Source organism: Ictalurus punctatus, chromosome 10 (genome assembly GCF_001660625.3).
Source record: "Ictalurus punctatus breed USDA103 chromosome 10, Coco_2.0, whole genome shotgun sequence".
Lineage (NCBI taxonomy): Eukaryota > Metazoa > Chordata > Actinopteri > Siluriformes > Ictaluridae > Ictalurus > Ictalurus punctatus.
The window spans coordinates 25,599,010-25,624,307 of NC_030425.2; the positions used below are offsets into that span (position 1 = coordinate 25,599,010).

Genomic DNA, 25,298 nt, shown 5'->3' on the forward strand with positions numbered 1-25,298 from the left:
CCATCATTCCTTTTTATTTCCGACACAGAGATGGCCAGCAGTTCGAGTTACAATATTATTCATTGTTAACCGCTGCCTGATCTTGTTTTTGAAAAATAATAATCAACTCAGGGTATAGACGATAACGCTGCTCTGTGATGTGCTGCGTAACTCCACCCTGATGATGACTGTTCTATAACAGTATGCTTTAAAGTGTTGTGTAAGAAAAGGAAAAAAAGAGAGAAGAAAAACAAAGTAAAAAGAAAATAAATAGAAAGGAAGAAAGAGAGAGAGAGAGAGAGAGAGAGAGAGAAAAAGAAAGAAAAGGAAAAAAACAGGAAGAGAGAAAAATAAAGAACAAGGATGAACAAGAAAGAATGAAAGAAAGAAAGAAAAACAGAAAGTAAAAAGAAAAATAATGAGAGAAAGAAAGAAAAGGGAAGAAAAGGAAAACAGGAAGAGAAAGAAAAATAAAGAACAAGAATGAACAAGAAAGAAAGAAAGAAAGAAAGAAAGAAAGAAAGAAAAACAGAAAGTAAAAAGAAAATAACAAAAAAGTAAGAAAGAGAGAGAGAGAAAAAAAAGAAAAGGGAAAAACCATGAGAGAAAAATAAAGAACAAGAATGAACAAGAAAGAAAGACAGAAAAAAGAAAAAAACAAAGTAAAAAGAAAACAAAGAGAAAGGAAGAAAGAAAGAAAAGGAAAAAAACAGGAAGAGAGAAAAATGAACAAGAATGAACAGGAAAGAAAGAAAGTAAAAGGAAAGAAGGAATAAAAAAAGAAAGAAAATGAAAAAAAAAAAAAAAAAACAAAGAGAAAGAAAAAGAAAGAACGAGAATGACCAGGAAAGAAAGAAAGAAGGAATATAAATGGTAGTTCTGAAAGAGTTGTAAAACTGACGGCCGGAGTTAAAAACGCAGTAATATGTCAGAAACAGAAGCAGGAGCAGAAGCAGGAGCAGAAGCAGGAGCAGAAGCAGGAGCAGAAGCAGGGGCAGAAGCAGGGGCAGAAGCAGGAGCAGAAGCAGGAGCAGAAGCAGGAGCAGAAGCAGGAGCAGAAGCAGGAGCAGAAGCAGGAGCAGAAGCAGGGGCAGAAGCAGGGGCAGAAGCAGGGGCAGAAGCAGGGGCAGAAGCAGGGGCAGAAGCAGGGGCAGAAGCAGGGGCAGAAGCAGGGGCAGAAGCAGGGGCAGAGCGGGCTGCATGTCTGGAGGTTTGTAGAAATCACAGAGGTCATGGTTTGTGCTGCATTTGAATAACTGATGTAGGAGACAGTAGAGTAGGAATGCTGATGAAATGTAGAACGCTGAGAAATACAAGTTCAGAAATGTTCATCATGCATCTACGCACTCTAAAGGGAGTATAAATAAATACAAATGGAAGAATGTATTAATATGTATGTAATATGTATTTCTCTTTTCAATCAAAAATAGAGAGCTGTTTTCCAGAGGTGTTATATTTCCAGAGAAAAAAAAAAAACATCTTTAGAAAGTCATTAAGGCTTATTTATAGTTAAAGAGTTCCTCCATGTGTAACTTCTAACGCCGCCGACAGAAGGATTCATTCATGTCAAGACTTGAAATTCGGTGTAATTTTCCCATGTTGCCAGGTCATGCACTACGCTGACAGAGAGGAGGGGTCGGGGTCGGGGTCAGGGTCGGGGTCACAGCTATATCGAGCTCCCACGATGCACCCCTTCCTGCCCAGTGACACACACTCTGGGACGTGGCCTCCTGCGGCTGGGACCGATCTATTGTGAGCTGTCAGATCTATTTCAGTACAGGATGCTGATGAAAGTCCGCAGATGTGGAGATATGAAAGAGAAGTGGATTAATCGTAAAGTCTCAACAAGAGCCGCATACACACCGATGGATGGAAATGTGTGTTTTTTTTTAGCAGGAGGACATTTAAAACTGAAACAAATCTGTAGCTGCTTGAAAATGCCATTCTTTTATGAAACCGAGATATGCCTCAGTATCCCTATTCCCATACCACATTCTTTCATCTTTATTCCTGTGATACCATGCATTTATAAAATTCTAATAGTTATTAAACATAACACGCTGAAGCGCCGACTATAAAGTGATCATTATCATCTGTTAAGAACCAAAACTCGATATCGAGTTAGTCCTTTCAGTCTAGAGTAACTTCTTTTCTTGAACTATCTTCCTTTAAAAAAAAAAAGTATTTATTATTTTTTTTAACTAATACATAAAAACCTTCATTGCTTGCTGAGTGTTTTGAAGCCTTCGATATTAAACAACAAAACCAAACTGAACTTTTTGAGAGGAATAGACATTGTGAAAGAAAGAAAGAAAGAAAGAAAGAAAGAAAGAAAGAAAGAAGGAAGGAAAAAGAAAAAGGAAAAAGCAGGCATGGCAGAGAGAAAAAGAAGAAAGACATAAAACAAAAGGAAAGAAACAGTAAAAAAGGAAGGGAAATAAAAAAAAAAAAAAGAATGCAAAAAGAAAGGAAAGCGAGGAAATAAACCGAGAACGAACGAAAGAAAGAAAGAATTACATGAAAAATACTAAATGAAAGGAAGAAAAGGAAAAAATGAATAAAACAAAGAAAGGAAAACAGGATGAAAAGAAAGAAAGAAATAGCAAAAATGAACAAGAAAGAAAGAAAGAAAGAAAGAAAGATAGAGAACAGGAGAGAATGACCAAGAAAGAAAGAAAGATTGAAAGAAAAATAGAGAACAGGCATGAATGACCAAGAAAGAAATAAAGAAAGAAAGAAAGAAAAAAGGAAAGAAAGAAAGTCAGTAAAAAGAAAAAGAGCAGGCACAGAAAGAAAGAAAAAACAATACAGGAATAAAGCATAAGGAAAGAAAAGGAAAAACAAAAGATTTCCACCATCTGACCTCCTCATCTGTTCCTCATTTACTTTAGTGCATACGTACTCGTACTGTTAGTTAATCTCCTCTAGCTGAATCTCGTCTGTGCCTCTGTGCGTGCATTTCGAGCCTGTTCTGCTCACTCATCAGTCTGTTTTCCCACATATTTATATTAAAGTAACAGCACATCTTCCCCCATGACAGAGGTCTTTGTGCTTTGAGGTTTCTCTGGAATATGGCAAGCTGTGTTTATTTTGTCTTAAATTCAAGAGAGAGAGAGAGAGAGAGAGAGAGAATAAAAGGGAGGATGATGAGGCAATGACTCTTTATAGATGTAACAACATACACCGATCAGCCATTACATTAAATCCACCTGCTGAATCTTGTGTAGCTCGGTGTATATCCATTTTCCACTCACACTGACTGACTGTGAGCTAGCATTTGGCAGACTTGAGACCTGTCAGCCAATAAGACACGAGTATTTCCTGTAAACCCTGTCTGATTAGTCTTGCCTCAGCTCACTGAAGATAAAATACAACACTCCGTGCACTGAAGATTACAACACTGCCGTCTTCGTTTCCCAGTAGAGAATTAGTTAGGGCTAAAGAAAAAATCTTCAGGGCTACAGCCCATAATGCCCAGGCTGGGTTATACCCCTGATGATGCACATGCACCCGGCCGTCCACATGATGTAACAGAGAACGTGATTCATCAGACCAGGCCACCTTCTTCCATTGCTCCATGGTCCAGTTCTGATGCTCACGTGCCCATTGGAGGTGGACAGGGGTCAGCATGGGCACTCTGACCGGTCTGTGGCTAGACTCTCCCGTACACAATAAGCCATGTTGCACTGTGTGCTCTGACACCTTACTATCATAGCCAGTATTAAATTTTTCAACAATTTGCCCTCTACTAGCTCTCCTTTGGGATCGGACCAGACGGGCTAGTGCGCGCTCGCGACAACCATCAATGAGTCTTGGGCGTCCATGACCCTGTCACAGGTTCTCCAGCTGTCCTTCCTTGGACCACTTTTGGTAGGTATTAACCACTGCATACTGGGAACACCCCACAAGACCTCCCGTTTTGGAGATGCTCAGACTCAGTCGTCTAGACATCACAATTTGGCCCTTGTCAGATATTGTCAAGTCTTTCAGATCCTTACACTTGCCAATTTTTCCTGCTTCCAACACATCAACTTCAAGAACTGACTGTTCACTTGCTGCCTAATGTGTCCCACGCCTTTTAACGAGATAGTCAACTTCACATGTCAGTGGTTTTAAATGTTATGGCTGGTCAGTGTAAAAGACAACAGAAACAAACTTGTTTTCATTCAAATATAAATGGATAAAAAGGAAGATACTGCATAATGTCCATTAATAAATAAAAATGAGCAGCTTTGGTGAACTCTGCAGTATAAGAGTAATACAACTCAGGAAGTGGTGTAATAGGAAAACCATCAACTTTGGGGTAACAGTAATTTGCTGATTATTTTTCTAGAACAAGTGTTTTATTCCTTGCTTTGCGACAATTACAATCTTTTCACGCGTTTCGGTGTTTTTCTTTTTAAGAACGTCCAGAGTACTTGTGTAGTGTTGTAAATATTGGAACTATGACACTGTACCATTAAACACTCTCTGATGTGAAGTATTACCAAAGAAGGAAAGAAAGAAAGAAAGAAGGGTCCATATTAGATGCACAAGGGCTTTATGTTAATTCTTCATTCAAATGTGATGAGGGAAAAAAACAAAGATAATTGTACAAGGTAGATGATATTTGTCTTTTGACAGAATAGTATACCCTTGAATCCTCCTGTCCTTGCAGGAAGGTGAATGATAGCTGTGGATGTAGGAAAGTACTGGAGTGTGTGAACGAGATTTTCACTTAAAAATGCACATAAACACACACACACACACACACACACACACACACACACACACACACACACATCCTGCATTTGCATCATTTATTCCACAACAAAGTCCTTTGACCCTCACCCATCCACACAGGTCATTTATCTCCAGCTCTTGTGCACCCCATCCACCCATCCCCCTCCCCCCCAAACATACACACTCTCACACACATCCTGTAGGAAAGGCCGAACCAGCAGGATATATGAAGTTCCCCTTGTGTTTATTCTTGGCCTTGTATTACGTTTCCCAACAGAACTGGACATTAAAATTGAAATATGCTGGAAAGGGAAGATTGGTGCCTTATGAGATTGATAAGGTAAGAAAATAAATTTTAAAATAATAATAAATAAAAACATCAACATCAGAATGTAATCTGGATCCTCTAAGGAGGCTATTACTCAAATAGCACTGACAAAAACATTGTTAGGAAGTGAACAGTGACTATTTGTCATTCCAGAGATAACCCTTCACTGTAGGGACGGTTTCCGTGAAGTGTGTGACAAGTACAGGCCGGCATCTCTCAAAGGAATTGTTATTGCATCACTCTGCTCCGTTTGAAACACAAAATAAGCTCCAAAATTGCAGATGCCAAACACATTAATATTGATACGACAACTCCTAAATAAAAGCCCAAGTATATGAACTGTTATGAGTTCTACTTCATGTCGGTTTGCATCACACCACATTGTTGTACATAATATTTCCAATAAATCTATAATGTTGTACATTATTTTCCTTGTCCATTATTTTCAGCGTGACCACAAGTCTTTTATTCCTGATTTTTTTTTTAAAAAAAAGAAAAGAAAAATGAACAGAGCTGGTGGGTAATATTTCTGCAAAACCTTAGATAGAAATTGTGTGGTGAATATAAGATGGAAATTAGAAAGATCACAGCGTCAAGATTTGGCTTCTTAAGAATACGTACAGCTTGACGACTGTTATCGAATAAGAGAAAAACAGTGCTTTTAATAGCCATAGGGGAAAAACACCGTCTTTATCAGAAAAAAAAGTGTAAAAGAAAAAAAATAAATAAATAAAAGATTTTTTAAAAAAAGTGTATACACTCATCGAGTATTAACAAAAGGAAAGGAAACAGGCTCCCGGGCAGATGCATGAAACAATGGGTATGCATCACTTCAGGAAATTAGACAACACTACAAAGCTCCTGTGAATATATTTTATGGAAGTGTTTCCACTATCTATAAAGGATGTGAGGCTGTACAGCTCGCACGTAATGACGATACTTCATTCAAAATGGCCTAAATGCAAGGTGTGAGCAAATATTCAAAGTAGTGATTCCTCAGCAAGTGTGATATATGATAATGAGTCTTTAATAATCACATATACATTACAGCAAAACTCTTTTCTTCACATACTCCAGCATGTGAGTAAGTTAGGGTCATCATGATATAGCACTGCTGGAGCAGAAAGGGTTAAGGACCTCACTCAAAGACCCAACAACAGCAGCTTGGCCATGCTAGGGCTTGACCCCATGACCATCTGCTCAGTAACCCAGAGCCTTAACCACCAAGCCACCACTGTCTCTGTTTTCACAGCCTTTTTGGGGTGAAGGTTTTGGACACTTCAAAAATATTAGCTTAAAATGTCTGCTGTGCTATTTAATTTGCAGTATTTAGATTTTTATCACTGTTCCTAACATATTGACCATTAAAAATACTCTCTTAAAAATATAATGATGATGATTTTTTTTTGTTTATTTGTCAATAGGAGATATCCAATTCTCCTACTGCAGTGATGAAGAGCATTCCTTTAGAAATATTCCTTCAGTTGGTGTTTTGATGATGGTGGTGGTGGACAGCACTGCCTAACCCTTCGCTCCAAAATCCCTCATAAGTGTTCACTTGAACTGAGATCTGCTAAGTGTGAATGCCATGAAATACTGTACGAGTTGCATAATTTTCATCCTCATCAAAAACACAGTAAACCATCGTGCCATATGGTATTCCGGAAGAGGCCACACCCATCAGGACTGTTTCTGCATATGATAAATGCAATCAGTCAGAAAAAAACAACAAAAAAAAAACATTGTATTGATTGTGAAGTTTGTATTCCAAATCATGGCCAGCAATATAAATAAATGTCAATCACAGCATGACAGGAGCCACCATTTTCTTTTCATTTGTCAACCATTTATATATTTAAAAGAAAAAAATCAACTGGACGTTGAGCTGTTATAGGATGTTACAAGTCACTTCTTGAATACTGGGTTTAACTGTCTGTTTAAATGCATGTTTGCGCTGCAAAAATTAAGCCGCTTAAATGGTTGCCTAATTACAGGTTTCACTAAGTGCAACCCTGGAGCCAGAACGAGTCATTCTTTATATTTATGAAATAATCAGATGTCAGGAGATATAACGTTTCTGAGAAAGTCTAAACACAGCCAGAAAAATAACTGAAATGGCAGTGGTGTGCAAAAAATCTGTCAGCGTCGAACTCCATCACGTGGCCTAAAAATATGTCTGCCACGTACTAAACACCCAAACATCTCGTTTAATGCCACATCCACAGCCACCAGATTACTGATCTGGTACACACGCCTGGACTCAATTACCATATGCTCAGTTTTTTTTTGAGAAGTATCTACTCAGCCCTGGGTTTTTACATCTGATGTACCAAAACTTTGTCTCAGCGTTCTCGTTCATGGTTTTTGATCTGGGCTGATTTGGGGTTTTTGCCTGACCACCTGTCTGTCTTTGCCACCTGAAGTAATCATCTCTGTGGCAATGAAGAAAGATAATGGAGACTGATTTCTTAGGTGGTTCTAATTAATCATTCAGCATTCCTATGGAAAATATAAACAATGCTGCCAAGTTAAAACTGAAATCTGTTGCACAGCTGTACAAGTGTGATCAAAACTGTTTAAGACATTACACTCTACACAGGACCTCCGCTGTATGTTAAATAGCAGCAAAATGATTCATTTATTGATTCAAACGAATCGACGGAGACAAAGAAGGAGCAATAGCAACGGTATTAAAAAACAGAACTTTAAATTTGAGCTCTATAATATTCATTTGAACATCTGTCATTTAGTTTGTCAGTTGGATTTCCTTTTATACACAGATATAATCTCAGCCCATGATTTGTTCAAGTCTGGTGGGAGAAACAGTTATGAGTGGCCAAACATGGGGCAGTGGTGGCTTAGCGGTTATGGTTCTGGGTCACTGATCAGAAGGGTGGGGGGGTTCAAGCCCCAGAACTGCCAAGCTGCTACTGTTGGGCCCTTGAACAAGGCCCTTAACCCTCTCTGTATGCTGTATCATGGCTGACCCCATGCTGGGGTATGTGAAGAAAAGAATTTCACTGTGCTCTAATGTATATATGACCTATAAAGACTCATTACCATGGCAACCAATGAAAAATAATGCTACTTACTACCATCACTTTATTAGAAAGATCCGCACGGTAAATATCATGTGTTAGAAAATTTATTTTAGAAAGTAAACGTTTTTTGGGGGAAAAAAATAGAAAAAAAATTGATAATAATCAGTTTAAAATGAACCATGGAGAATTATCACATGAATAGGCACTGATTACTGATCTTACGCAAAGCTTGTGTGGAACGTAAAGTACATATACACACAGACACACAGCATCACAGCTCTATCACACAGAGACAAACCAATTTTTCTCAGGGCTTGCAGGAATAACAGCCATGTCGAGACATCTGCATGTTGTGAGGCACACTTGCTGATGGTGTCTGGTAGAGGAATGCAGCAGGGATTTGTATTATTTACAAAGTGCCAACTTTGTTAACAAGAAACTCCTAGCAGGAATGGAAAAAAAACAACTGAATTTTACCACAAAAACCCCTAGAGCATTTCAGTGGATGGGATGCCAACAGCATAACTGATCAGATATGTGGTGTTGAACTGAAATATTTGGGTCTATAATCAACGAGCTTATTTTAAACAGCTGTTACAAAATGAACATACTGCAAGTGCTTGAAAAGTCCAAGTGCTCTCCATGCCCAGTGTCGCACATAATAATGAAGTATGAATGAGAAGTATATGCTCATGGACCCTTTATTAAGAACACTGGTCAGCTCATTCATGTGATTATCCAATCAGCCAATCATGAGGCAGGAGCTCAAGACATATATAAGTGCAAAGCATGCAGATATAGACCAAGGTGAGTATTTCTGAAACTGCTGGGTTTTTCCACACACAACCTTTACATAGAAAGGTGTCAAAAAACAACATACATACAGTGAGCGGTGGTTTTGCTTGTGGAAACACCTTGTTGATGAGAAAGGTCAGGGGAGAATGGGCAGACTGGTTTGAGCTGACAGGAAGTCTACAGTAACTCAAATAACCGCTCTTTACAACTGTGATGAGTAGAAAAGCATGCAAAACACATTCAACCTTGAGGTTCAGCTCCTCTCAGCCAAGAACAGGAATCCACTTTTATTACTTGAATGAAAAGAAAACAAACAAATCAAATAACACAATATAGATCAATATCCATCCATTTTCCATACCGCTTATCCTACACAAGGTTGAGGGAGAGCCTGGAGGGTATCCCAGGGAACTCTGCGCACAAGGCAGTGGACACCCTGGATTAAGTTCCAGCACATTGCACGGCACAATCACACACACCAGACAATTTAGAAATGCCAATCAGACTACAACGCATATATTTGGACTGGTGGAGGAAACTGGAGTGCACGGATGAAACCCCCGAAACACAGGGAGAACACGGGCGCACACAGGGCAGAGGCGGGATTCGAACCCCCAACCCTGAAGGTGCAAGTCAAATGTGCTAACCATGCCCCCATAGGTCGATAAATGAAAAAGAAAATGATAAAGTACGCCTATGTGATATGAAGTTTTAAATGCTGACGTACAGCAGATGTAAGCTACATTTTTATGATTGAGCCACCTGTCTGTCGACACAGAAATGAAAAATAGTCACCCTTTTGTTTTCTATAGACAGTTTTGTGAACTCACAGGTCAAAGTTCACGTAAAGTTGCCAAAAAGTAAAAGTAAAAAAACAGCATCTTTCATCTCCAGTGCACTTTCCTGTTCAGTGAATTGCCCTTTCCACTGGGTGAATTTTGTTCATGTTTGGTTTTGGCTTTAGATAATAAAAAAAAAAAAGAAAAGCCTAAAGCATAGTTTTCTCCTGTATAGCTATAGCAAGGAGTCCCAAATCATAAACTGATCGCTTGGACTTGCTTCTATTCTGTGAACCTGTGAAAGGGTTGCAGATTCTTTTCAGATTTCTGAATGACTTTTTTCCATGACCGTCTCTGAGTATATGACGAGCAGTGTTTTGGGCTCACACAGCAGTGTCCATTATAGCTATTGACTCACCGAAGAGTGAAAACACCACATGAATCAGCGACAGCTGAGACAGATTATTTAATTAAACCAAAGGCAAAATGGAACGCATTGGTTCTGTATAAATTGTTAGTATAAATGGCTACAATGTCTGTGTGTGGCAGCCTGGGAAAACCTATAGTCTGGCCCATAAATATTTACACACTGACCAAGTAAGTCATTTTAGCTGTCTACCACAGTATAGTGAAGCTGAACTTAAGACTTTCAGCTTTAATTTAAAGAGGTATTTACATCCAAATTGATTAAGTGGTGCACTTTTCATATGTGGTCCCCTTCGTTTTTTAAGGGACCAAAAGTAATTGGACAACTCTGGGAACTACTCTGCTGTGCCATGGCCAGGTGTGTGTTATTCTCGCATTATTAAAAGATCTAGAGTTGATTTCAAGTGTGGCATTTGCATTTCAAAGGCCAAAACTGTCGCTACCAGTGAAGCAAGCCATCATTAGGCGGAAACATCTAAACAAACCCATCTGAGAGATAACAAAAACCATTAGGTATGGTATTTTTTTTTAAAAAAAGAAAGAAACGTACTAGTGAGCTCAGGAACACCAGGGTCACACAAATTGGCCAGATCAAGAACACCCTTCAGGAGGTAAGCATATGCGGTACAAGTACAAGATATAAATCGGGCTAAATTAGTGGTTAGCACGTTCGCCTCATACCTCCAGGGTCGGGGGTTCGAGTCCCACCGTAGCCCTGTGTCTCCTGCTGGGGTTTCCTTCGGGTACTCCGGATTCTTCCCCCAGTCCAAAGGCATGCATGATAGGCTGATTGGCATGTCTAAAGTGTCTGTAGTGTATGAATGGATGCATGAGTGTATATGTGATTGTGCCCTGCGATGGACTGGCACCCTGTCCAGAGTGTGGACAGCCTTGATGCTCCCTGGGATAGGCGCCAGGTTCCCCGTGACCCTGAAAAGGATAAGCGGTATAGAAGATGGATGGAAGATGTAAATCTTGTATAAGTTCAAGATGTGCAAGCTGTACCTATGTACAGATGTGCATAAGTACAAGATGTAAATCATTGGTAAGCCTCAGAAACAAGAAGACCAGATGTAGTCAAAAACATCTTATATCTGAGATGATATAAGGAAGAACCAAACTCAAAAGGGAACCCATCTTTATCTAGGTGATGAATGAACGGCTCATGATCAAAAGCATACTGCCTTATCTCATAGCATGGGAATGTTTGGCTACCAATGGAACTACTTCCCTTGTATTTATTGCTGATGTGACTGCTGGCATAAGCAGCCAGACGTATTCGGAAGTGTATAGGGCTATATTATCTGCTTCAGCCAAAATGCATCAGAACTCATTAAGCGGTGCTTCACAGTGCAGATGAACGATGACCCAACGTATGTCGATAAACATTTTTAAGTCAAAGTAGTGAAACGTTCTGTAATGGCCAAGTCAATCACCTGACCCGACTCCAAATAAGCACTTGCTGTAGACAAAACTGCATGTAAAACACCCCAAGAACAAGCAGGAAATGATGACAGCTGCAGTCAAGAGGAAATACAAGGAAGGATCCCAGCGTCTGGTGATGTCACAGGTATTTGTCAAAGTAGCTTCAGATGGCATTTACAGATAACAGGAAGAAAAAAGCTAGAAGCAGTTTGTGTGTCCGTATAACGTTAAAAGCCTTCCAGAGTACGCAATACAAAATACAGTATGACTTTTCAAAGCACTCCAAGGTTTGCCCACTGCCTGTGATGACAACTTGAGATGACTATAGGCCAAGTGCAGCACCAGACATTTATCCTAACATCCCAACGGCCTTTCATCTACCTTAAAAGCTTTCTGTAGACTCAAACTTTGTTGATTGTAATCATTGTAACGTTCAACTTTCTAATAAAAATTCCATCAACGTAATGAGTGCTGTATTGAAACAGTGTAAATGAACTGAATTATATTAGAAACAGTTCGGCCATTTCCTGATTTGCTAAATTGGTTTTTGCTCCACTGTCTGATGATTTGCATTCCATTAAAATGCAATCATTTCACACAGAGCGGTTAGGTAAAAGTAGACCACGGTATGTCACTGTATTATTACCACCTGCTTTAAATGTAAATGAAAGCTGCATGGAGGTATTTTGCTTCAACGGAAATATGGATCAGTGATAGCTTCTGGAAACTGTAACCTCTGTAGGTATTAAAAAACATAGAAGGGAAATGAGGTATGCAAAAAAATAAATATATGCGTGCTACTTCATTAAAGTACCCGTGAACACAATAACATTTCTAACTGTTATTAATATAAAAAGACCCCTGATAGCATTGACTGAATGTATTGAGTTGAGTGTAATGATTTCATAGCTAGCTGATAATACAGTGCATCGCTCACCAGACGAGGCGCTATCGCAGTCCTGAAGGTTACACTGGCGGGTGTTCTCTGGCCAGGGCTCATGATCACACTGGGCTTCCTTGTCCTTCTCCTCTTCCTCCTCTGCCTTTGTGTTCACACACTTGACCAGACGGTGCTGTACGCCTCCACCGCAGGACACTGAGCACTGCCAAAACACAGCACACACTTTATTGTTAACCAATTTGCATGGATCTATTAGTAATATTTTTAAGCATCGAAAAGGATTGTGTTACATAAAATATATCCACATGACAAGTTTCCCTGAGGGAGGATTTTACACTGATCAAAGAGCAGGTCTAATTAAAAGCTGAAGTTCCCCCACACACACACACAGCGTATCTATGCAACTATGCAACCTGGTTCATGCTGAACGGTGTGTGTACTCACCGCATGATAGAAGCCGGAGCACACAAATCTCCAGAGGGACGATGACATGGAGAGGGATTAAATGCAGCTCTCTGAATTAAAGCCTGTTTTTTTTTTTTTTACAGAGTGTAATCAACACCCAGCATGACTCACCAAACTGATTGCTCAGATTTGACTTCAGAGCATCTCTCTGCCTCAGTATTTTTGGCAAAGCTTGAAATACAGTTCTTATGCCACACTGTGTATTTGTGCCAGATGTTTGTACTGCACAAACTGAACTTGGTACAAAATGGTCATATAAGTAAATATACACTGATCAGCCATAACATTATATCCACCTGCCTAATATTGTGTAGGTCCTCCTTGTGCCATCAAAACAGCTCTGACTCGTCGACTCCACAAGACCGCTGAAGGTGTGCTGTGGTATCTGGCACCAAAACGTGAGCAGTAGATCCTTTATGTCCTCTAAGTTGTGAGGTGGGGCCTCCATGGATCGGACTTTTGTTTGTCCAGCACGTCCCACAGATGCATGATTGGATTGTGATCTGGGGAATTTGGAGGTCGAGTCAACACCTTGAATTTTCTGTCATGTTCCTCAAACCGTTCCTGAACAATTTGTGCGGTAGGATGCATTATGCTGTTAAGAGTCCACTGCCATTAGGGTGTACTGTTGCGAAGGGGTGTACTTGGTCTGCAAAAACGTTTAGGTAGGTGTCAAAGTAACATCCACATGAATGCCAGGATCTAAGGTTTCCCAGCAGAACATTGCCCAGAGCATCACACTGCCTGCGCTGGCTTGCCTTCTTCGCTTACTGCATCCTGGTGCCATCTGTTCCTAAGTGACGCACATGCACCCGGCCGTCCACATGATGGGACACTTGCCCATTTTTCCTGCTTTCCTGAGATCTTCCTTGCCACTGTCACCCATGGCCATCTAAAACATTCGTCAGTGACTCGCTGACTGTTTATCAAGGGGACAAACACAATGTGCTACATCACCACTATGCTACAAGATCTTGTACTCATTTGTATCTAACTAGCTCATTATACGTAATTACTACCGCTACCACCTGGTCATTAAGGACTGGGCAGCACACTGGAAGCTTATACAGCTAATTCATTTATAACAAGTCCACGTGCATCTATATCTATTGTCCTGTGTATTTACTTTCCTGTGTATTTATTGTTTTGCTCTGTGCATTTATTGTTTTGCACTCGTCTCACACTGTTGTGTATTTGCACTTTATGTAGTCTTGCGTACTGTTCTGTGTTGCACCATGGTCCTGAAGAAACTCCATTTCATTCCAATGTATACACGATATATAGAGGAATGACAATAAAAACCCACTTGACTTGACTTGCATAAACACGAAGCAGATAAAATGTATGCAGAAAGGAGGACATGGCCAAAGGCAATGCTATTAGAGTTAGAAAGTCCACAAAGATGAGGAAAATCTATTGAGAAGGCACCATGAGTCAGAAAGTCATTAAGCCACTAATGGCGTCTTCAAACTGCTAAACTCCAAAGACATTAAGCCAGACTGCACACACTCATAAAGACGAGTTTTCTACTGATCCATGGCACAGAAATGCCCCTCTTCTTTCATAACCTCTCCAGGGAAATGGGGTAAAAGTTATGTAAGCTATCCGTCAAGGACTGGAACGACTCTATAACTCTAACTATCAGTGAACTCTCTGAATATGCCTACAGTGTAGATTTAAAGTCTAGACGCCTGCCACATAACACTAATTGTTCATTCAGCACTGAGGGTTTTGCAAGTCTGTTTACATAACAGAAGGCTGAAGTAGGTCATGGAATTATGGTGGGATGGTGGGTAAGTCTGAGATTTAGCAGCAATTTACACATTATGTTGCATTATCATTCAAGTCCAGTGTTTATTTATGGGAATTTACCAACTAACAGATTTTCTATCTACAGTACGCCCTTTTTTTTTTTTGGAATTCAGACAGTGTTTGAACAACTTCCTTAAAAGAAGGTCAACAGTCTTGGGAATAACTGTCCAGTCCAATAAACAATTACTAAAAGACACTACATTTAATTCCAGATGGAACAATCCGCCAGACTCAGAGCGCCAGACTCTCATCTCCCACACTATTTACTACTTTAGTAAGGAGCAATGTTTTCCATGCCTCTGACTCAGTCAACATGCCGAGTTGTATTGTTTAAGGGTGTGCAAGCAGAAAAACAAGTTTGAATTTAGGGATTTAAAAAAAAACAAAAAACAAACAAACAACAACAAAAAAAACAAAACACATTCTTAAATGCATCTTGATTCTCCCTTTAAATGATTGGTACATTAATCCACAGATCTCTATCCTCTGATTTTAAAAGATGTAAAACAGTGAAGCAAGTCATGATTTTAAAATAATAAAAATACATGAATCTTTTGGCCACACGTCTACACTAAAATAAATGTAAAGGTAACGGTTATGCTATGTGTAGAATAGCAACTAGCTAAAGTAGCTAGCAGAGTTGACAATGGACAAACTCCTCCACTTTGATAGCATCTTTGGGGAAAGCATTGCCAATCTGAAGAATCAGAAGAACAGTCATACCCAGGTTAAAATATTTTGGGAATGCAAATGAACATGCAAAAACAGTGTTGCCCAGAGCAAATGGAAAAGCTTCCATACATTCAGAAAGGGCAAATTGGAAGGTCTACGGGTTTCACTGCAAAACATTTCATCCTTATGCCTTGGTTGAAATCCTGGGCTTTAGCTCAGTGTTGTACGTGCTAGAATTACTAGAGCTCAGAATCAAAAACCATAATTTCCACAAACACACAATTAAGAAACATTTAAATGTGTTTCAAATATTTCAAGTGTAAAATTTTGCAAGTGTTTAAGATGTTTGGACAGAATCCAGACTGAAACTCAAACAAGAACACCTCGAAATTGAACGCCTCGTAAACCTGATCCGAGTTTGGTATCAGTTGAGTCAGTAGAAACTGGACCTAGTTTCCAGATACTAAATACAGGATTTGTTCAGATATTCTGAAGTGAAACTGACATATTTTTCCAGCATGTTCCAGGTATTCACAAAAACCGATTGTTAAAAGCAGTACACACACACACAACCACAAAAAAAAAAAAAAAAACATGAACAGAACTGAACTTTTTTTTTTTTTTTTTCCTGTAATACCGATCAACTTGTAAATTGAATATTTGTTACAAGACTTTGGACTTAATGAAAAAGTTTGAAGAAAAAACAGCAGCTACATTTCTAACTAGAAGGAGCTGAATAACATTAGGTCCTGAAAGCTATCAAAAGATTGCTAGGTAGTTGTCAGTTTGTAATTCGCATCAGTTTAATCACACTTACTCAAGTAAATCACAATGGCACAATTGCCTACTGTAGATGCCTAGTACTTAAAGCCTTGATGCCTAGTGCTAACTGCTAATCACATGACAGCTAATCACATAACGGCAGGCCCTATAGACTCAATAGAAATGGTCAAACAATTTCCAGTCATTCATTCATAATTAAGCACATTTCAAATAAAAATACAAGACTACAAATCAAACATTGTTCGTTTCAGGTTAGCAAAGCTGCCTGGAACATAGTGAGGTAGATGTGCTTGTGTACTATAGCTGGGATTGTCTTGGTTTGTCTGCGCTGTCATCTCTTCAGTAAACTCTGGTTTTGGTTTCACCACAAAATCGAATGTTTCTTATTCCAGACTTAACAGCTCTGTAAACATGCAACTTGACTCGGCGGTCCTGGTAAGACTGCGTTACTAAATCTCTAGTTTAAAGGGAATTAACATACATTGTAAAAGTGCTTCTATAAGCAATGATAGGTGTGCTCTTCTAATAAATAATCAATCACGCCAAAAGCAATGCTACTATTACCACCACAAAGTTGATTACTTTCTAACAACAGCATGTTTTATTTTTTATTTTTTTATTCCTCTTATAGAACAGAACCTTTATTAAAGAATGGGACCTAATACTTTTTATCTCTTCAAAGTTACATGTAATGTTATGGGACATCCACATAACAAGTTAGTTCCTGTTATAACATCGTTCTCTTAAGCTTATATCTTACCAGCTTATATATTTTTTCTCTCTCTTGAAGTTAATAAGACCGAAAAAAAAAAAAAAAAGGCAAAATGCATCCTGTCATGTTATAGAGAAACCACAATGCACAAAACCCTCTGTCCTGAAGACTTTCCCTTGGTGGAAATTAATTTTAAACACAGATGAACAAATCGGGGATTAGAATTCTAACCTGCGATTAAAACGTCCATCTACGATTCATTTTCTCCATCATGACAGATTCGCCGTTGACAACATTGTGGCAGTGCGTGCGGATTTAATAAACGTGGAAATATATGAATTCTCCAGTGTAACTAAACAGCAACACTGTAACTCTTTCACTTCCACTGGAGTGACTACAAAGGGGTCGTGAACTTTAAACTTTGAATGAAAAAAAAAAAATTTAAATTCGCCATTGTTAACCGCTCATTCGCATAACCGATACAGGCTGAGAAAATTAAAAAATTCTAATACAAATTTTTTTTTTTTTTCGAGTTTACAGTGATGGAGCAACAAGATTATAGTTAATCCAGGTTTGTTGTGAAATTAAATCCAGGATTAACATGATGGTTTAAATGTAAGCCTGCTTATTTTAAACAAGTTTTGAAGTTTGATGCAACAGAATAATTAGATAAACCTCGATTTAATCTAGATCTAAGCTTAAGCCTTATTGGTGCAACCCACCCAGTGAAAATGACCACTAGTGAAAATGTCTCTATGTCGCATTCTTTTCTACAACAACTTTTATTCCAAATTATATTTTTGACAACAACTTGACTGAAAAGTGAATCTTTGAACTATTTACATGAATTTCAGAGTTTGTTAGTATTTGGTACGTCCCCCCTTTTGCTTTTAAGACAGTGTGCACTCGGGCTGGCACGGACTTATCCACAGCATTACGATCCATTTTAGATCGAATCCTTCGGCGTGTCGTTTGAACACATGCTTCGATAGAAGAGATTAGACATGAGGAAAATCTGACCTTTCGTACAAAGCACTTAACATGGTCAATATCACATTTGCTTTGATTTAAATAGAGACCTAGAAACAGTGCAGAACCTTGATCTGATTCTCTAATGTGTTTTTAAACCCAGCAGCTGCAAAAAGCAAAGACATAATAGAGTGGTGACATGATGCTCACCTGACCCCAGGAGCCGGTGACCCACTGTGCACAGGGCTGGGTGTTGCATTGCTGAATTGAGCTGGGCTTCTGTGCCTCATCACAATTCCCTTCTTCAGGACACGTGACCATTCTCTGCTGCTCTCCTCCACCACACAGCTCTGAACACTTGTGGGAACAAACAAAGCAGCAGGAGGGCGTGGCCTTTATTCATCAATGATGTGCAGAAACAGGTGTAGATTTAAGATCTGAGCATTGCAAATGATGTACAATGACACATTGTACAATCTCCAGTGTTGAGCAAGCTTATATACAAGTTAGATTAGACAACCTGAAAGCAAATTTGACCCCCCCCCTTGTTAACCCATGTCCTTGGTTAGAGTGTGCATGATAATTAATAATAACATGGTGGTTGTAGCTCAGTGGTTAAGGTGTTGGCCTCCTAATTGGAAAGTCATGAGTTCAAATCATAGCACTGTCACTGCTGGGCCCTTGAGCACGGCCCCTTAAACCTCAACTGCTCCGTCCTATAACGGAGATAAATGTATGTTGCTCTGGATAATGGTGCCTGCCAAATGCTTTAAATATAAAATAATGACCTAGTTAAATAATTATATGATACCTGTTGGGTATGAGCACAAACAGTGGTTCTCAGCATTAGCCTCATTTCCTCTGCTCAAATTGACATAGACTCAATCTTGGGATGGAAATTAGCTCTATTATCTTCCTGCACTAGCAATTACTCATTAAACATCACAGATATGTTATTTACCATCGTGTCACAAACTTAGGCAAAGAATAAGGTGGATATCTACCTGCGCCTGGCTTGACTGTTATTTTAAGCATTACCTGCCTCAGAAAAGTACTTTTGGTGGACAGCAGAAGGGAGATGGGAAAAGACTTGACTTGAAAAGGGGCAAGAATTATGTCTCACCTGTCCCCATGAGGAGGTGTACCAGTCTAGACAGAGCTGGATGTTGCAGGACAGGTGGGTGAGAGGTCTCAGAGAAGTGGCCTGGCAGTGGAAAGGCCTCAGTGGCCTCTGATCCCGCATGTCGTAACACTGGATCTCTCGCACCTTCAAGCCTCCTCCACAGTTCTTCGAGCACTGTCAATATAAGACAACATATTCTTTTTGCAATCAAATAGGCTCTATTCTCAGTGAAGTGTTTACAGTATTGCTTCTATAAAGATTTCTAGTAGATGGTATAAATTGGTATGACGGTTTCATGAGCAACACATCGGTGCAGTGTGGCGAATCCAAAAATCGCAATCAGTATCTATAGTATTGATCAAAATACAATCAGGCAGGCTTAACACAGGATCATCCATAAATCAGCACACAAACAAGAAGCGAGCGTCAGAACCAGAACTCACAGAACCACAGAATTCAAAAAGTACATTAAGAATTCACAATTTTGTAACAGAAACAAAGAGCACAGAAATAACCAAACTAATCAAGGCGAGACACAGAACAGGTGAACACGCTAGGGTAATCAATTTGTGCCAATATTTATGGAAGGGCAGCAAAAAAGCAAATCGTTTTGTGTTTCAGTCAAGTTATAATGCAAACACACTAAATAGGGTGTGACAAGATGCAGTAATGAGTGTCATCATTATCTATCTGTGCCTTGGTGCCATGCTGGCTTTGTTGGTAAATCAGTAATTTAGCAGCAATTAACCCCCCCCCCCCCCCCCTCCGGGCTATTTATTTATTTATTTCTGAACCACAGCGATGTTTGATATTGCTGTACAGATTGTGATCCTGCTGTGATAAATGGAGTTTCTGTCCATCTGGTTTATGTAAATTTGTATATTAAAAACACATAATACAAGATCACCTGCATCATTTTTTTTAAGTTTTCAAATTTATATAAACCAGATGGACAGAAACTCCATTTATTACAGCAGGATCACAATCCGCACAGCATTATCAGACAACGCTGTGGTTCACAAATGCACTATACTTGTACGTAACCTCACCTTGCTCCACTCTCCTGCCTTCCATATGGCACATGGCCTGAGGTGGCAGCGTCGTGCCGGTAATGGCCTCTTCGCCATATCACAGTCAGAGTCATTCCCGGTGCTACAGTGCACCGACCTCCAAATGGCGCCAAGCCCACAGCTAGTGGAACACTGCAACACAAGAGCATTGTGGGTAAATCCTAAATAAGATGACGTAATGCAAAACCATATGGCCTTCCTTCAAGTATTTGCATGATCTATAGGAAGTACTACAGCCTTGCTGAATTCTCAATTCTGATTGGTCAGAAGGCAAACTTTATTTAACAAAGGAGTCTCTAGTGTCAGAGCTTATAACACGTTGTAACAGAGGTAAGTCTAATGATAGAGGAGATTGCGGTAACAAGCAAGCTTATTAACACCAAGAGAAAGTCAGGGAATGACTGACTTTGTTTCACAGCATTAACCATAACTATAAATGAATGAAAAGTACAACATGTCTTCCCTAAATACATAAAATGGCTATGGTATGAAATGAGCAAAACATTTTTGGACGTGTTGATGTTGAAAATAATCAGTAACTCTCTTATGTATTCTTATAATACCTGTCATGTTTTATTCCTTACATAGACATGGCCTGTAGTCCATTATGACAATAACTGGGATTAGAATAATATGAATAGTTCACTTATCTCCTTATGAGTTAGGATATTTTCAAGGTTAGATACTCAGCATTTCAGGTCCAAAATTATGAAGGGATGGACTACTCACAGAGCTCCAGTTGCTGGTGATCCAGAAGGCATTTGAGGCAGATGGGAGAAGGGGGACTATAAAAGGCTCAGTGGTGGCTTGAGGCTGACTGTTAGGACCCTGAGATGGATACGCTGAGGGAACAATGGATGTGTATTCTTTGAACCATGGCAATGAAGGAGCAGTGAACTTATTGTAACTGATCTCTGTCCAGGCAAGCAAAGGGGCCGGAGTTGTGATCCTCCTGTACACTAGGTCTGAACCTGGTTCCATGGGCGTTTCAACCTTTGTACCAATGTCAACATTCAATCGGGAAGTCAATGGTTCCACGGTTGTACTTAGTGGTAACATAGTCTGAACCATATTCCATTTATATGTATCCTCATGAGCATGGAGATCTTGCCATGTTGGCTCTTCCTGTTGGTTTGTACCCCCTTGACCAAGCAAGTCCTCACCCTCTCCATCACTTTTTGTCACACCCTTATTGTATTTTTGACTTCCAGGCATCTCAGTTGCATTATTGTCTGTCTGAATCTCTCTGTAATAATCATTATCAGGCTCAGATCTTGTAGTAATGTTTGATATGGCATCATCTGATGTTAGTATTCCCTCAGCTGGTACCTCATCCATTGGTAACAGGCTCCGTATTGTGTCAAAGTCCTGAGTTGGGACCTCTAAGTCCTTCCATTTCTGAGAGAATCGGGTGATGGTAGAGCGTGGCTTGGCTGTTGTACCAACAGGTAGCAAGTAGTCCTCTGAAAGAACTAGATCTTCTTCTGAGACGCTCTCATCCGGTTGATCAAAACGAGGACTCTCGGAAGTGGAGCCAGTTGGTGGGACCATAGTATGGCTTGCAAATGAGGTAGCTGTGGAAGGATTTGCTCCTTCCCTGTAAACTGTGTTAAGACTGGGTTTGGGTTCCTGCTTCAAATGAATTCCTGAGTAATCTGATGCCCCGTCGAAATCATATGAGAGATCCTCGTGAAACTTTATGAAGTTGTAATCATAGTAAAAGTCATCCACTACAACGTGGTTTTTGATTGACTTGTCCGTTTCAATTCGATTGTGAATCGAGAAGTCGCCCTCGATTATGCTGTTGAGAGTATCACCTCCTCGTGGCTGAACTTTTGTTGTTTCCTTGGCTGTTTTTGGTAAGTGGTTGTGTTTAAGTATCGGCTTTATCTCGTTGAAAACTTCTCTGCTCGACGAGCCACTTCCAGACCAGTCACTTTCCGTGTTTGTGGGGCAATCTTGAACGTTGCATGACTTGAAAGAAGCAGGCTTGGCTCGAGGATCACAGTCAACCATGGTGTTCCAGCTACACGTCACCTCACGTCTCTGCACGCCAGTCGAGCAGCTCACAGAGCACTGCAGATCACAGACACACTGAGATCAGTCAAATAACAGTCAAGGGACTGATACTATTTCACTCATGGATCTAAAGGATCTAAAGTTATTTCCTATTCAAAATAGCTTTTTGACCCGAGTAAATTCATTTGTGGGAGCGAAGCATACAGCTAAATGTCACTCATAGTCATGGATATAATAAAAGAGGGTCAGGGGATGCTGAAGTAAAACAGTGGGTGCTTTGTAAAAAATTGTGCTTTAGGCTGATTCCTCAAATTGCAATCAGACTGTTCCTCTCAAACTGGTCCTTCTCTGCTCTTGTGTTGTAGAAATTCAGCTTGGCCATTAAAAGTACTTTAAAGGTTGCTTTAAAAAGTGTACTTTGACTTCATTACATTAGTTTATGTTCATCCCTTTTTTATTCAGATTCATTCGATTTTATGCGAAGAGCATATTTTTACACTAAAATCCACGCAAAAATCCAGACAGTGGCAAAAAAGGCTCATTGTGACAGCATGCGGAAGAAACCTTGAGAAGAACCGGACTCGAAAGGGAACCCATCCTGTTCTGCGTGACACCAGATAGGAGGGATTTTGATCATTACGCTACAGTTGTAGGGAATACAGGCGGAAGTGTGTTTAAAGGATACAGAATATTCAATGTGATCACAATCATGATTCATTATGACGACTACTTTTTTCTGTATCTAAATACCAAAGGTCATTCTATGGGCATATAATGAACTATGTGGTTAGAAAAATGCCATTATGTTATACCATGTGTAGAGAACATAAATAGCCCAACTGTGTTTGAGCATGGTGTTAAACAAAAATCTATATTTCTGCATGCTATGCGGCTGAACAACTTCAATAACATTTTTTGGCTACTCTACATAACTCTGCAATGAGTAATTACGAAAAGAAATCGAATTACTGATTGCCTCATGACATGTATGTAAATACTGTCAGATTGGTTGCATTTACTAACCACCTTAATTTGGTCTTGGCCAATTTCCATCCACTAAAAAGACTAACATGTACTTCCTTCAAGTCAATTGAAGCCAGCCAAAAAACATCTTTTAGAACTGTTGCATCACAGTCACAGGAAAGCGCTACCTACCCTTTTCCGCATACATGAACTCACAAACGTCCATGATTGGCTAATTTCAATGTGATTTACAGGGGAGAAAGTATGCCCCCACTCCCACCGAGAAAGCACAGCCAATTTTGCTCTCTTGGACTCTCTTGGCCAAGGATGGCTGTTGCACCGCTCAAGAACACCACTTGGCATAGAGCGAAAACTCAATCTAATTCCAGAAAACCTATCACACCTCCCTACACCAGATGAAATCTTACCTCTGACCAGTTTCCTGTAGTCCAGTCAGCAGGACAGGAAATGTGTGTGTTGCAGTGGGAGATTGGCTCAGGCCTAGGCAAGTGCTGGCATTCAGATGGCAGAAGGGCTTCGTGTTTATCCATTCCTAAACTCCGAATACACACCACTGTTCTCTTGGTCAGGCCTGATCCCCCACAGCTTGTTGAGCACTTCTGCCATTCTCCAGTCCACCATCTGCAATTTCAGAGCAATTCGAAACCCTGTTGAGCCCAGAGAAACCTTAAAATCCATCCGCTGCTTCTAAGCATCATGAGAAGTAGGGCAGTGGTTAAGTTTCTGAGCTCATGATTGGAATTTTGTCAGCCAAAGATGCTCATCTGCTCATCTTTATGCTTGGTTATGATATTATACACTCCAAGCGTACACTCCAGAATTACTAATGTAGTAACCTTCATGAAAAATGAGGGAAAATGAATAGAACATGCAACGAGTGATATTTTGGGCTTAAAACATACAGGATTGAGTTACCGTATAGTTTAATTTTAAGACACTATTTATATTCATAATTAGTGCAATAGTTTCTGAAAAACTATTGGCACCCCAAAATTAGTAGTTTTGGGGTGAAGCTTTCCCTGGGGAGAATGCCAGCATGGAAATTCTTCCTGCATTGGCTGACATTACTGCATCTTTTATATCGGAATGGATGTTACATATGTGTAACCTCATATTTGGTCAATGCAACATTATAGTTGCTGGACACTGAGTGCAATGTGGATTCTTTTTGTGGATGTTAATAAGTTTTGTAAGAAACACCGAGTAGTTTCCAACTTCAAGTGAGTGAAAAATTTTAATCATTGTGTAATGATTTTTTCCCCCTCTTTCAATTTAAAGACACTGTTAGAAAATAAAGACAGAGAAAGAACAAAGGTACCATCTGTGGATATGAGTGTACTCACGTGGCCAGGCATAATCCAGCATTGCAGGTTACTCGATTCTCGTCTGGCTGAGTGGACGCGTCACAGTAATGCTTCTCCACAATTCCAAACGTCCGCTCGACACAATGCACAACCTGTCTCTTGACACCTGGAACAAATCCAATTTTTCTGTAATGTGAACGGCAGTAAATAAAGCTTTCAAAATCATGGTTTGCCTGATAAATGCTGTTCTGTGGTTCCATGAATGCGGTTAGTCTGGATAGTCTGATAATTCATATTCTGAATACTCAATAGAGCTTTAGATAATGAGCAATGTTGCATTTATCAGCAGTAGAGCTGTAAAGTCTATACCCTAAAGACGAGTGCAGTCTGAAGAATCCAGCCGAGACAGGTGGACCGTGAGAATCTTAGAGATTGTTGTGCTATAGTAGGTCTCATGAAGTAGTGTCAGCATGCATTGATGTGATCTGTACCATGACTTAAAGGAAGGACAGCTATGTGCATGAGGACATAAAACAACCTCATACACCACCTGAAGAAATGGGAATAAGTTGCCTCTAGCCTGGAAGAAATCCATCCAACAGGGAGTGACGCTACATGAACAAGACATCCACATAGAAAATGTGGCTGCTCCGTAAGGAACGAAAAACTAGCAAGAGCCAACTTTCAGCCACATCAACCACTCGTACATCTACACATTGCTCTAGAAAAGCGGGTCTTTTAGCTGGGGGTCACAATCCCCCAGGGGGGTCGGAAAGCGGTAACGGGAGGGTCGCGGGAAAACTTTTATTTTAAATGATTGTACACAGAGGTTCACAGAGAAGCCACTGGTGGATTTTTGGATATCCGCGCATGCAGAATACCGAGAACGTGGTGACATGACATTGAAAAAAAAACTCCCATTCGCATTGACTTATCACTGTGAGGCTGTTTTTTCATCGCTGGTGTACCTGAAAAACAAGTATACGGCC

The 25,298-nt window shown here is 39.9% G+C and overlaps 1 protein-coding gene across 1 annotated transcript in view; it reads right to left on the bottom strand.

Annotated features, from left to right (window-relative positions):
* Nucleotides 1-25,298, bottom strand: part of LOC108271311 (A disintegrin and metalloproteinase with thrombospondin motifs 7) — an 81,293-nt gene that overhangs the window by 10,567 nt on the left and 45,428 nt on the right. The window contains exons 17-23 of the mRNA XM_017478813.3: nucleotides 24,349-24,475; nucleotides 23,413-23,626; nucleotides 20,732-22,078; nucleotides 19,982-20,134; nucleotides 18,933-19,106; nucleotides 18,020-18,166; nucleotides 12,433-12,598 (exon numbers count right to left, since the gene is read on the bottom strand). Of these exons, the coding sequence (XP_017334302.1) occupies nucleotides 12,433-12,598; nucleotides 18,020-18,166; nucleotides 18,933-19,106; nucleotides 19,982-20,134; nucleotides 20,732-22,078; nucleotides 23,413-23,626; nucleotides 24,349-24,475 (2,328 nt within the window). The remainder of the gene's footprint in view (nucleotides 1-12,432; nucleotides 12,599-18,019; nucleotides 18,167-18,932; nucleotides 19,107-19,981; nucleotides 20,135-20,731; nucleotides 22,079-23,412; nucleotides 23,627-24,348; nucleotides 24,476-25,298) is intronic.